At 63.0% G+C, this 14,026-nt stretch overlaps 1 protein-coding gene across 2 annotated transcripts; it reads left to right on the top strand.

The window, feature by feature from the left end:
* The first annotated feature begins 4,260 nt into the window (after positions 1-4,260).
* MYMK (myomaker, myoblast fusion factor) lies at positions 4,261-13,773 on the top strand. 2 transcript variants are annotated; one of them, XM_059073310.2, is made up of 5 exons: positions 4,261-4,574; positions 8,195-8,309; positions 9,178-9,326; positions 12,071-12,187; positions 13,236-13,773. In XM_059073310.2, exons 1-5 carry the CDS (start codon positions 4,281-4,283, stop codon positions 13,383-13,385), a joined length of 825 nt encoding a protein of 274 aa, XP_058929293.2. In that variant the 5' UTR covers positions 4,261-4,280; the 3' UTR covers positions 13,386-13,773. The 2 variants fall into 2 exon arrangements, with proteins under 2 accessions (XP_058929293.2, XP_066896432.1); XM_067040331.1 differs by lacking the exon at positions 12,071-12,187.
* The last annotated feature ends 253 nt before the right edge of the window (positions 13,774-14,026 follow it).

Below are 14,026 nucleotides of genomic sequence, written 5' to 3'. Positions count from 1 at the left end.
TGGCCAGGGCTGGAAGAGGACCAGGCTCCAGAGGGAGGCCCCGCAGCCAGTCCTTCCCCGTGAGCTCCCCAGGCAGATGCCCTGGGCCCGGGCTGGACGTTAGGGAGGACCCACCCCCACAGACCACTGGAGGTCAGCAGGCCGGACCACAAAACAGAGTTCTCTGCCTCCCTCTTTCTCAGCCCTGGCATTTTCCACTAGGCCAAGTCTTGAGGTTCAAGTGGGGGGACTTGGGGTGTTTAGAAAGAGGCTCCTTTGTCCCCAGATCTGGAGCAAGGATGGGGCCCCGGGGGGCCCTGTCAGGGCCGGGAAGTAAGCGAGCCTGCCGCTGGAGCTCCAGGGACAGACCACCGCCGGGCAAGGGGCGGTGGGCCTGGCGGCAGCTGCGTCCTTAAGCTCCTGGATCTCACAGCCGTACCCAGGTGCGCAGACCGAGCCCGGCTGTGCGGGGCTCACCTCCTGCCGGGACAGCCCCTCCGCTGCCCCAGGGCCTGTCCCTACGCCCTCTGTGACACCACGAGACAGAGACGGGGTGCTCCATTTTGCGGATGAGGAGACTGAGGCTTGCCGGACAGAGGGTACACCAAGGCCCCAGAGCTAGGAAGGGGCGGGGCCCTCGCCTGGCTCACCGGGCAGGTGTTGCGGGGCCCAGAGGCAGCTGGAGCCGCTCATTTTCAGCCATTAGCTGAGGACGAGGGCAACACGAATGTTATCGCAACCCCAGTTGCAGAGGCCCCAGATGGCACTCCAGCCTGGGGACCCCAAGGGAGGAGTCAGGAGCGTCAATACCCAGACACCCTCCCACCGGGGCCAGGAGGGCCTCAGTGGGTCCCTGCACAGAGAGCCAAGGGCTGCTGTGCTGTGCTCCGGAGCTGCGGGTCGGCTGTTCAAAGCGTGGGGGATGCAGATGCAGCAGCTGGCCCTGCTCTGCTGGGCGGCGAGCAGACAGACAGCTGTCTGGGAGGTGGGGAGCTGTGTGGCATTCCGGGCATTTCAGCACCTCTATAAAACCCGCCTGCTCCACGCCGAGGGGCCCGAGGGAGGGAGGGGAGGGTGGGCGGGGCGGTTCCCACTCCCTGTTCCCCAGGCTGTGGCTGCCCCGCCAGCGGCCCCCACCCCGCCCGGGCCAGGCCCTGCCAGGTCCCGTTGGGACCAGCGCCACCTGCTGGGGAGACGAGGGATGCGCCTGGGGGCCTTGGCTAGGAGCACGCGCCGGGGGCCAGTCTCCCCTCCTCTCCCGGCCTCAGTCTCCTCCTTTGTAAAATGGGGAGAGAGGGACGTCCCCCCCCACCCCCCGCCTGCAGCTGCTGACACGGCCCAAAGGGACGAAGTAGGACGAGAGCTTGGCACGTGTAGGCCCTGAATGAATGTCTGTGTGTGTAAATGGTTTTCAAGACGCACACGGGGGTTCGCATGGAGAGCCCTCACGGGGCACCAGGGGTCAGGAGAGGCCCAGGGCTACGGTATTAACGCGGAGGCAAGGCCGGCAAAGGCACGCTGGCAGAAGAGGAGGGCGTGCCGCCTGTGGCGTCCGCTTCGGCCCAAGCACCAGCAGGTGAGGGTGGGGTGGAGTGGGGTATCGGAGGCCGGCCGCTCGGCCGGCAGGACCACCGGAGCCCAGAAGACGGGGAGGCCAGGGCACGTCTCTGCTGGCTCCCAGCGCAGCCCGATCCGGCTCCCCCTGCCCGGTGCCTGGGGGGGCTACACCCCCAAAGCAACCGGCCTGCTGCTTCTCCTCTGCCCCACCCAGCTCCCCCCGGGGCCAATCGCTTCCCTGGCCCCAGTGAGGACCGAGGGTCCTCTCAGTCCTGTTCAGAGCGGGACGCCTTCCCCCGAGCCAGCTGGCCTGTCTCCAGGCGGCCAGGTCTCCGACGGGAGCCACACGCAGCCTGCACCCCGACCCCCATTCCACGCTCCGCTCACCCCCCGCAAAGGGCTGCTCGAGTCCCAGCCTTTCTGCAGGGGGTCCTTGGGCCATCCCCGCCCCGAGGCTGGCCACCTGTCTCCCTGCTTTGGGGCAGCCCCTCTCGGCCCCCTTGGTCCTTAATCGTTACAACACATGTGCGGCTCCCCTCCTGCTTCCTCCACCACCTCCCCCTTCTCTTTTTCCCTTCCCCAAGCTTGCAGCCCCCGCCCTGGAGTTTACAGCTACAGAACACACACACACACACACACACACACACACACACACAGAGTCATGCACAAAACCAACTGTGGAATGTTTTCCTGCTTCTGAGTGGGGTTGACGGCTCCAGAGAGCTCTCTCCTAGCCCCTGGCCTCTAATCCATCTCTACTCCTCCTGGAAGCTGGGCTGGGGGCTGGGGCTGGGGCTGGGCAGAAGCGGGGTGTGGAGAGGCGGGCCGGGGTGATCAGGGCTCCTGTGACCAGCTTGCAGAGGGCCGCCTGCCTCTTACCCAGAGCAACACACACGGCACGATCTGGTTTTCCCATTTGGAGAGGGAACGGGGCTCCGAAGTGCCAGACTGAAATGCCCTGCAGCCCCCCCGCCCGCCTCCCTGGCCTTTCATTCATTCTTTTCACAGAGTCATTCATTCAGCCAGCGTGTGCTGACCACCCGCCACGTGCCAGGCCTGGCCCCGGGCGTGGGCGCTGAGCTGGCCAGTAGAGCAGTGATACACACCCCGAGCAGCCCCGCACCAACCGCACGGCACAGAGGGCTGGAGGCCCGGGCGGGCACAGTGGCGTGCTGGGGGGGCCGGCGCAGCGCACCCCAGCTTGCCTGAGCGGGCGGGGACCCATCCCCACAGACGTCAGAGGAGGGGGGAGTGTGTGTGCGGGGGAGGGGGGGAGGCCGGGAGGAGGGTCGGGGTCCGAGCGCACCGTGGGGGCTGGGGCGCGCTGTGGGGGACAGGGCTGGGCGGGGGTGGCCCCGCGATCCCCCCGGAGGGCTTGGACGTCATGCTGAGGGCTGCGGGTGCCTTGGAAGGCGCCTTGAGAGGAAGAATGACGTGACCACGTGTACTGAGTAGGACGTTTCATGGCAAACGGCAGAGACGGCCCCCAGCCAACGTGTGCTAAAAACAAGAGAGTTCTGGAAAGGTGTGAGGGAGCTCCCCGATGGAAGGAAAGGTGGGTCAAGCGGGCCCAGGGGGCGCGGGACGAGCGGGCAGCCTCTCCTTGAGGCGCTGACAGGCAGTGGGCACCTCCTAGCCTCGCCCCCGCTGTTCCCACACTCCAGATTCCAGTTCCCAGGAGAACAAAATCCGGCGTAGCCACCCAGCGACCGCGGGAACGAACAAGCCGCCGGACACAACGTGGGTGAATGTCTGGGACATTCCGGGGCAGTGAGAGAAGCCAGCCCGAAAGAGTGCGCACCGCGCGAGTCCACCTGTACAGGCGACGTCAAGCGTGTGGCAGAAACCGGAACGGTGGCTGCCTCTGTCGGGGACTCGAGGGGTGTCCCGGAGTCACGGGGAGGCGGGGGTGGTCACACAGCACCTGTCAAAACTCACCAAACTGGACATTATACATCTGTGCATTTTGTTGTAGGCGACACCAGTATATCATGATGAAAACTAAAACGGAATAAACGCTGTTATTTTGCTGGCAACGAAAGAATTCATCAGTCAAGCAATTAATCAAACCGACCCTCCAGGGAGAGAGAATTGGCCCGGGTATCTCACACACTCCATCGGTCCTTGGCCAGGGGATAACGGGGGGTGGTGTAGGGGGGACCCGGCGGGACACCTCCCCAGGGCCCTGCAACAAAGGAAGGTTACCTTCCGAAGGCCAAGGAATGCCGAGCCGGCTAGCATCAGCCTTGCGCTGGGGACACTGGTAGAGATCGACCGGATCTAGGTACTTCAGGTTTGAAAGTATGTAACCAAATAGAACAGAATGTTAGTTTCATTTGTTTGGTTACAGAGGAAGACTGTTTGGGGCCAGAGGTGGGGGGGCGGGGCGTCAGACATGCCTGTGGGCTGGTTAATCGTGAAACTTATCTACAGGGTCCTTTTAGTGATTAGAATCGGCTGAACCTTGGATCCTCTAACCTCTTGCCCCCTCTGGACGGGTGACTCAAGCAGCACAGTCCGCGCTTTTCTTATGCTGGAGTCCTGAGCACCTCGGGGAGGGGCCAGGGGCCAGGCTGGAAAGTGGCTGGACATCGGCGACTGTGCTCACGGGGGCTCTTCTCCGAAGTTGCTGCCTCAGAGAAAAGAAGTACGGTCTCCTTGAATCAACAACTCTGACCTATCCAAAAAAAAAAAATCAGAGACAAGCGCTGATCACATGGTACCTCAGCTGTTGAACCCCGTCCATGTGCTTCTCGACATGTGTGCTTCCAGCCCTGCCTCTCCTCAGGGCATTTAAACCACAGCTGCCACCGGAGCCCGTGGTGAGAGCAGCGGGCCTTCTCCCTTTCGCGGCTCTGCCCTGGAGACCCGGGAGGCCTGCGCCTACCTCTCCCCCCCAGCCCATGGGGACCCTGGTGGCCAAACTGCTTCTCCCCACCTTCAGCAGCCTGGCCTTCCTCCCCGCGGTCAGCATTGCCGCCAAAAGGCAGTTCCACATGGAGGCCATGGTCTACCTCTTCACCATGTTCTTCGTGGCGGTAAGTCGGGGCCCTGGGGATAGGACCCACCCAGGGCTCCCTCCCAGAGACCCAGGACAGGGGCTGTCTTTCCACCACTTTTGCTGTATTGGGTGATGAAGAAACGTGATGATGGGGAGGTGAAAGAAAGAGCTCAGAGACCAGGAGAGAGGGCTGTGGGGCCCCCTTCACCTTCCTGGACCTCAGTTTCCCCAACTGTGGCAGGAGGTCACTCTGGGATTGGTGTGAGTGAGACCGAGCCCACAGTGGACCAGGGACAAGTCCCTCCAAGGTCCCCATTTTCTTGCCAACCACCCAAGGCTTCTCCTGGCTCCGGGTCCCCCTCTTCACCCCCGCCACCCCCCCCTGGACTCTTCCTGGTACTCCAGGCCCAGGAGGGGGCTGGCGGGGCTCAGGGAACGTGTAGGGCCAGGGGAATCTGGTTCCAGGATTCTGCAGCTGGCCTCAGTTCAGGAGGGCCTGCTCACGTCGGCTTGTCTCTCCTTCTTGGGGCCTACTCTCTCTCTGAGTCCTTCTTTCTCTTTCTGTTTATATGTCTGGCTGTCTCTCTCTCTCTCTCTCTGTCTCTCTCTCTCTGTCCCCCTCCCCCATCTCCCTGTGGGTCTCTTTCCCTCTGTGTTTCTCATATTGGCTCGCTGTGTGTCTGGCTCTCTCTTGATTTCTGGAGCCATATCTCCACGGAATTTACTCTCTCTCTAAATTTCTGGGTGTCCCTCCTAGCTTTGTTGCCCTCGTGTGTCTCTCTGGCCCTGTCTATCCATCCCTCTAGCTTCTGTCTGTCTGTCTACCTATCTGTGTACTATTTCTCTAATCAGTCATCTATACATATATCTAATCAATCACCTCTCTACCTGCCTGATCGACCATCCATCCGTCCATCCATCCCTCATCTCTCTACGTCTTAGCGCCTTCCTGCCTCTCGCTGTCTGCGAGCCTCTGAGGCTCCTTCCACCCACCCTTTGCCGCTGAACCCCCAGAGGGGCCCCACCCTCTCTTCCTCCATCACCTTCCTTCAGACCCAGCCTTGATTTAAACCCAACTCCCGGATGAAGCATGCTCGGGGGAGGTGAGCGTTCCCGACTCCGTGTGGCAGTGCCAGCCGTGCGAGAGACGACGGCGTGGCCCCCCCAACCCCGGGCAGCCCCCCTCCCCAGGCAGCAGGGCCTCCCGGCTCATTCAAGCAATCTTGTCGAAAGCCATTTCATTTGCTCCTCGCGGGACCCCAGCTTGGGTGAGGGCCAGGAGGTCTGCCCGGCAGATGAGAAACCAGAGCCAGGCAGACAGGGGGCTTCTCTGTGGGTACAAGGGCCCAGGGCCGGGGAGAGGAGCCGGGGTCTTGTCCTCCAGGCCCATGTTGGACCCCGGCCCCGAAACCACGGTCACCGCCAGGCCACCCCTCCCCACCGGGGCTGAGCCGAGCCCACAGCTGCCTCCGCGGCTGGCCTCAGAGGCCCACCCAGCCCTGCCCCGCCCAGCCAGAGTGGCAGGGACAGCTGCGTCCCGGGACAAGTGTCCCCGGCCTAAAGACACACTCAGGCCCCTTCTCCCAGAGCCCCCAGCGGCACCACCGCCACTTCTGCCTCCTTTGTGGAGTCTTCTGTGTTCCCACTGGGCCCGTCCTGTGACAGCTGCTGGACCCGTGCCGCGTGCTGTGTCACGCGGAGTCCCCTGGCCCACCCCACGGCACGGGGGCTCTCGTCCCCGTCTGACAGGAGCCCTCCACCCCAGCCCCAGGGGCAGTCAGCCGCCCGTCAGAGCTCACGGCCGGGACCTGCCAGGCCGCCCTCCGGAAGCCGTGCCCTCTCCTGCCAGGCGCCCAGCCACCTGCCCCCCGCGCCCCCGGCCAGCGCCGCGCAGAGCCAGGTCTGCTCGGTCAGAAGAGGGAGGGAGGCCTCCCGGGCACAGAGGCCGAGGGCCCACTGCTGCTTCACCCTCTGCTCCTTGGCAGGTGGTCCCCCCCGAGCCTCACCTGCCCCACCTCTCCAGCAGGGGTGAACCGGGGGCCTGGGGGGAAAGGCCCCTCCTGGGCCAGCTCTCCTTCAAACCACCCCAAAGCCTCCCTGACACTCCGCGTTCACAGGCAAACACGTGGCCGATGGTGAGTCAGCTCTAGGCTGGGACGAGGCGGGTGACAGGGCACGGACCGCGTCCAGAATCTCACAGCGATTAAGCCTTTAATCGTACGTCGCGATCTGTGCTACATAAGAGAGACAATGGGTACGGAGACAGCAGGGCTCAGCTGGGGGTGGGGGAGAGGTAGTTCTGGAAGGCGCAGGAGGTCAGGAGAAGAGAATCCAGGTCACTCATAGGGCCTGGCTCTGCCTGAGCCAGAGCCATGGGGAACAAGTGTTCTTCTCCCTCCTCTGTCCCGGAGATGTGAGCACCTTGATCGTGCCCCACCTGAAGCTTCTCTTTGCTGAGCCAAACAGTCATGTCCACCGCCTGATTCCTTTCCTCCAATCTGTTCTTTGCCAGTGGCGCTTCAAAGGGTACAGCATCCAAAGCTCAACACAGCTCTCTGGGGGGGGGGGGGGGTCTGAGCAGACAGAGAGGAACAGTACCATCTCCTCCCCTGTTCTGGACACTACAGCTCTGTTAACGCCTCCTAGGTGCACCTTAGCTTTAGTTCACGTGAAGCTGCAGCCAGTGGAATTTCTAAATCGACCTCAACTTGCTCGACTCAGCAGATGACCCAGGGCTCTCACCGCCCCCGCACCCGTAGCATCCCTGGCACCTCCAGATGTGGGCTGCTCTCCTGCACGCCTCTCCATCCAGCTGAGCTGGGCTAACCAAGAGTCGCCTGTGCCGGGCTCCAAGCTTGTTTATGCCCTTGAGCTTGTCAAAATAATTACATCATGTCATTAAATATTACTTAAAATGATGAAATGTGTAAGCGAAGGGAGACGGTTGTCCAGAAATAAGTTGACAGCTTTGAAAATACAGACATTTTGCTTTAAAACTGCTATTAAATTAGGTATATCTGGCAGACGACTGTAGGAGGTGCAGGGGAGGAAGGGGGGCAAGGAGGATGCTGCGCTCAGCACCTGCCCGGGGGGCGGGGGTATCTCTGCGATCTGTCCTCACTTTAGAGAAACAAACTGAGGGCTGCAGGCTGCAGGCGGGCACTTCTCAACGCGGGCTCCCTTCTGGCGGCATCCTGAGATCCTCTTAAAGAAGCAAATCTCTGACCCCCGACCCCGACCTGCTGAGGGCGCAACCCACAGGGCAGGCTCAGCACCTGAGTCTTCGCAAGCCCCCCAGGGCTTCAGGTGCCCGGTGGTCAGAAGGGTAAATTGTGGGAGACAAGGCCCCACTTGCCCGTGCAGGGCAGAGCTTCCGGTACCCAAGGCAAAAGGCTCCGGCCTCAGCAGACCTGGATGTTGAGGGGATGTGTAGATCACACGGGAGGGTCCTCACCTCGGCGGGCTTGGTGCGCAAGACCCGATGGGGGAATTCTCCCTGCGCCTCCATGTTTCAGATGGAGGGAAGAGCCACGGGGCCTTTCAGTGACTTGCCCGGGGCCCCAGCTCACGGGGCCGTGGCTCGGGGCCCAGGCCTGGCCCCGGGGCTCCAGCGCTCTCCTCTCCCTGCTGACCCGCCGTCTGTGGGTTTCCCGGCAGCTCTACCACGCCTGCAATGGGCCCGGCCTGTCGGTTCTCTGTTTCCTGCGCCACGACATCCTGGAGTACTTCAGCGTCTACGGGACGGCGCTGAGCATGTGGGTGTCGCTGATGGGTGAGTGGCCGCCCCCGGTAGCCCGGCCCTGCACCCGGGACCTGGGCCCCCCGCCCCCCGCCGTGCGCTCAGCCAGCCGGGCCCGCGGACTGCCTCCCCGCCGCCTCTCATCTCTGAGAACCCCCTTCCTTTCCCTGAGGTTCAGGGCGGCTCTCAGTCTGTGAAAAAGTAGGCGCCGCACTGAAGTGCCTTGATTCCCCTCTTCCACAACCTTTTAAAACCGCGCATTTCGTAAAGGCTTGTTTTGACAGGCCGAGCAGAGGCGTAAGGAGGGAAAGAGGAAGCGCTCTGCCCCCTCCTTCCCCCGCCCCCAGAACCGCCGCTTGCAGTTCAGAGTTTGCGCCCCCAAGACTGTTCCTGAGGCTCACACACAATTTTTAGCTCAGGTTTTTACGGAGATGGGATCATTCAAAACCACACGGTTCTGCGACTGTTTTTCCCTTACTGTGGACTCGTGGTGACGTCAGGACGCACGGTCCCCGTGAGACGGGGTGGGGGGGACTCCCTGCTACGGGCGCAGGCGTGGGAAGGACCCAGACCTTTCTCGTATCCCCGCTGCGGCCTTTGTGTCTTGGTCCTGGTGGTCGCACGGGAGAGGTTCACCCCCGGACACCCGCACTTGGTCTCCGTGTTGGAGCAGCTTCCCGCCAGCCTAATCCAGGCTGCTCCGTCCACGGGAGACCAGCAGCCTGCGCGTCCTTTAAAACCAGCTGCAGTTCAGACCCTGGGGGGGGGGGGCAGGCTGGGCCACGGGGTCTCCCTGGCTGAGGGGACACCACACCCGGACCCCGAAGGGAGGGGCCCTGGGGGAGCAGCGGCCGGGGGGGGGCGCGGGAGGCCCCTCGCCTCACCCGGTCTCCCCCCGCAGCGCTGGCCGACTTCGACGAGCCCAAGCGGTCGACTTTAGTGATGCTTGGTGTGCTGACCATCGCCGTGCGGATCTACCACGACCGCGGGGGCTACGGGGCGTACTCGGGCCCCATCGGCACGGCCGTGCTCATCATCGCGGCCAAGTGGGTGCGTACCGTGCGGGCCCGGCCCTCAGGGCCACCCTCCCCTGACGGTGGCCCCTCCCCCTCGGGGTCTCCTTCTACCTCCTGCCGCGTGGGTTGGCAGGCTGGACACGGGGCCTCAGCTAACACATCGGAAGCGACCGTTGGGGGCCCCAGCCATGCAGACCTGGTTTGCTTTACGTCTGCACTCACTAGCTCCGGACCTGACCCAAGTTACTTAACCCCTCTGCCTCAGTTTCCATATCTTTAAAGTGGGTGTTACAGTCCACTACCTACCTCACAGGGTTGGTTCTCAGATTAATTGAGAAAATGCATCTTAAGGACTGGCACAGAAGCTGTGGCTTCTGATGTGCTGAACTATTTATTATTGTCATTATTATTATTGTTGTTGTTATTATTGAAGAGAATGGCTGGTTTAAGAGATGCAGGGCTTCCCTGGTGGCGCAGCGGTTGGGAGTCCGCCTGCCGACGCGGGGGACGCGGGTTCATGCCCCGGCCCGGGAGGATCCCACATCCGGGAACCCGTGAGCCGTGGCCGCTGAGCCTGAGCGTCCGGAGCCTGTGCTCCGCGGCGGGAGAGGCCCGCGTGCCGCAAAAAAAAACCCGAAAAAACAAAGAGATGCACTATCAATTGGAAGTGGCCTGGGTTAATCTGGGAAGACTTCCTGGAGGGGCTGAGGCTTGAGCCTGGTTCAGATGAAGAGGATGCGGTGTGAGGTCAACCAGAAGACGGGACTGCCCGTCAGGCCGCACGGAAGCGGCCTGAGCCAGACTGATAGCCCTTCGCTGGGCACCCAGGGGCCTGGCACCACGAGGCCTTCTACACGTGGTCCCCAGGCCTCCCCGCACCCTCTGTCATAACAAGGCCCCCCCTCCTGGCTGCAAAGACTGAAAGACACTCAGACTAGCCCAAGTGAAAGAGGGATGCTCGGGCAGGGTGCGCCCGGGGGTACTTCCTGCGCCCCCAGGGCAGGGAAGGAACTGAGCCTTGCGGGAGGAGAACAAAGCCCTGGGAAGCGGGAAGGCGGTTCTGGGGGCAGGCGGGGGGGGGGGGGGGGGGGGGGGGTCGGGCTGGGCAGCTGGTGCAGAAGGTGCAGACGGGGAGGGAAACTGAAGTTCTGGCGGTGAGCTTTCCAAACCTGCCCCACTCCTCTCTCCGCTCAGAGAGCGGAGGGTTTACTTTGCCAGCTGGTTGGTGAAGAAACCAAGGCTCAGAGGTCAGCGATTTAACAAGAAGTCACGGCAGGACAAGCGTGAGGCCAGGTCCCGAGTCCAAGCAGAGGGGAAGGAGCTTCTTTCTCACCACATCTTGGGGGAAGCCAAGCTGGCCCCGTGCTGACCCAGGAGGCCCCTCGGAGAGGGGCGGAAGTGTGCTGGGGTCTGACTTGTCTGGACCAGGAAGGACCACGTTAATTAACATTCTGGAATGCGTAAACACAGAGCGCTCTCCGTGCTGATAATTCGCTCCCTCCCTGGCAGGAAGTGGGATAAAGGCTCCGTGTTGTGCCCTGGAAGGCTGCCCCTCCTGCAGACCTTGGCCGGGGCTGAATCTGGGCTGGATTCTAATTAGCCAGAAGAGCGGTCACTCGCCAGTGTCCCCACGAAGCACCACGGGAACCGAGAGGGCTTCCTGGCTCCCTGCATCTGGGGCTCAAATTGTGTTTTCTAGACCATTAAATGTGGAGTTTGTTTTGGCTTTCCAAGGGCAGTTGTTTCCTGGAATGAGGGCTGATTTTTCTCCCGGAGGCCTGTCCCTTCTTGAGCAACTCTCAGCGACGGGAAGTGGAGAGAGATGGGTGAAGGGGCTGCGGAGAGGGGCCCGGGTGCCACCTGGGGCAGGACTGGCTGGAGGACGGCTTCCGGGCCTCAGCCGGCTGCCGCCAGCGTCACGCTCCCTCAGCTGCACCCCCACACCGCCCCGCGACATTGCGGGTCCCGATTCCTCAACAGCAATGGAAACTTTCAGAAAACTGAAAACTCAGGCATCGTTTCCGAATTCATCTGGTGACAAAAGCTGCCCCGACCCAGCATGAAGCTACTCATGGTGTCTGTGTGACCCGCTGGCGGTGGGGCAGGGTGGGGGGTGGTGCAATTATGGGGAGCAGCCCTGCCCGCCAGGGGCATCCACCATCCACGATGTCTGCAACCGTTTACCTTGCTGAGATCCAAAGCATCCTGTGCGCTGAAAGGCCTTGGCCCCAAAGCTTCAGGTTTTCAGGATGTGGACCCGCATTTACTTCATCTTTTGAGTGTATGTGAACACTCAAAAGATGTAGTTTTTAAGGCTCCCACTTGAGCCTTACTCTAGGTACCAGCCTCTGAGGAATGGGAGGTTTCACATGCTGGTCGGCGCGTCTCATAAATGCTACGATGGGTCTAGCGACTCTGGAGCTCTCGCAGGGATGGCCACACTCGCCCCCCGCCCGCCACGGCCATGCTGGCGGGCAGGTCCCACACCGCCAGCACCCCTTTGCCGTACATAACCACGTGTCTGGTCCCCTCAGGTTCTCCTCCGGCTGGAAGGGGTGGCCTTCTTTCACCCCAAGAGGCAGATGGGGCAGGGGGTGCTTGCGGGGTCAAAATGCCCAGGGCATCCACAGCCCAATCACCCAGGCAGGGTCTCCCTCGGGTCCTGCAGCTGTCGGGCCAGATGGGTCCGGGCCTCTCCCTGAGCCCCATCTCTCGCCTGAGGGTGCAAGCGCCCCAGGCTGCGAGCTGAGAGTGTCCTCTGACCCCCCCTCCCCGCAGCTGCAGCAGATGAAGGAGACGAGGCACCTGTATCCCGACAAGAGCGTGTACACCCAGCAGATAGGCCCCGGCCTCTGCTTTGGGGCTCTCGCCCTCATGCTGCGCTTCTTCTTTGAGGTATATACCCAGCGGGGCTCCTGCCAGCAGGTCAGCACCAGCCCGCCTGGCTGGGTGCCGGACGGGGCCGCGCCCCTCCTGGGGGCTCCAGCAGCACCCCACTCCTGCACCTCGCTCCAATCATGGTCTGGTCCTTCCCTGGCACCCTGGGGTTGTGTGGCGGCGGAGGGGGGGGCAGTACAGAGGGCTTGCATCTGATGAGGTGCTGCAGCCCCGGAAGGGGCCTGGGGCAAGAGGCACACCTGGAGGAGGGCGGGAGACAGGGAGAAGGGATGTGCTGGGGGAGGGAGGAGCCCCAGCCGCAGGCCCAGTGAATTGTCACAGACCTTCAGTGACCTAGGGGTTTGGTGGAGGGAAAGACCGCCATGGGCTGGAGAGTGAGGGGAGGCTTCTTGGAGGAGGGGACTGGGCCAGACTCCGGAGGACATGCCAGGGGCGGGGGCGGGGGGGTGGGCGGTTGGGGGAGGGAGGTGGGGGGAGTGGTTGGGGGAGGGAGGTGGGGAGGGGTGGTTGGGGGAGGGAGGTAGTGGTGGGGAGTGGTTGGGGGAGGGAGGTGGTGGGAGGGTTGGTTGGGGGAGGGAGGTGGTGGGGGGGAGTGGTTGGGGGGGGAGTGGTTGGGGGAGGGAGGTGGTGGGGGGGAGTGGTTGGGGGAGGGAGGTGGGAGGGGTGGGGGAGGGAGGTGGGGGGGGTGGGGGAGGGAGGTGGGGGGGTGGGGGAGGGAGGTTGGGGGAGGGTTGGTTGGGGGAGGGAAGTGGGGGGGAGTGGTTGGGGGAGGGAAGTGGGGGGGAGTGGTTGGGGGAGGGAGGTGGTGGTGGGGGAGTGGTTGGGGGTGGTGGGCGGGGGTGGGGGGGGAGTGGTTGGGGGAGGGAGGTGGTAGAGCTCCTCCAGGAGGAGCCCCTGTTACTGGCAGATGCCATGTCACACCAGGCCCGCAGCCGGCCTGGGGCACAGAGCCGAGGACCCAGGGCGGGGCAGGGGCTGTTGGGGGGAAGAGGGTCTGCAGGGTGGGGGCTGAGGGCCGCAGACCGGTCCTCCTTCTGCCCTGCAGGACTGGGATTACACCTACGTCCACAGCTTCTACCACTGTGCCCTGGCCATGGCCTTCGTCCTGCTGCTGCCCAAGGTCAACAAGAAGGCTGGAAGCGCCGGGCCCCCCGCCAAGCTGGACTGCTCCACCCTCTGCTGTGCTTGTACCTAACTGCATCCCCGGCTCCAAGCCCCCGCCCTGCCCCATCCCAGGCCTGGCGAGAGCCCTCCGTCCTCCCCCACCTGCAGAAACGTCCCTCCTCAGATCCTGAGGTCTCCAGGGCTGTGGGAAGCACCCCACTGAGTGCTTCTTGAGAATCCACTTATTAGGTTTCTACTGGGTACTGAGCACCATGCTGGAAAGAAAAGAACCTTCTCCCTTCTCCTGGGCCAAGGTCCTGCCGAGTGGGTATGTCTGCAGAGCCCTGGAGCCAGCGTCTGTCCCCACCCCCTTCCCTCCTCGCCCAGCCCCAGCCACAGAGGGGCTCTGCCTCCCCCCCAGTCCCGTGTGCCCCCCACGCCGTCTGTTTTCCCTTGGAAACAGGTATTTCCACTCCTGACCTATGGCCTCAGGCTCAGCGCGCCTGGGCCAGCGGAGCCACTCTGTCCCCGACCCAGGCCTGCCTGCCCCTTGGCGTCCCTCCTGCCGGGTCCCTGAATCAAGCCATTTCCATGTTCTGAACGCCCAAGCTCCTCACCCTCGTCATTTCATCTAATTCGCAAAACAAGTCAGGGATGATGGCATATTTGAGGCCCGGAGCTGGAGCGTGCAGAGCTGGGCCCCAGCCCACTGTCCCTGGTCTGACCCCACAC

Source organism: Kogia breviceps, chromosome 8 (genome assembly GCF_026419965.1).
Source record: "Kogia breviceps isolate mKogBre1 chromosome 8, mKogBre1 haplotype 1, whole genome shotgun sequence".
NCBI lineage: Eukaryota > Metazoa > Chordata > Mammalia > Artiodactyla > Physeteridae > Kogia > Kogia breviceps.
The sequence above is the reverse complement of the archived record's forward strand: the minus strand, read 5'-3'. Positions and strand labels throughout refer to the sequence as shown.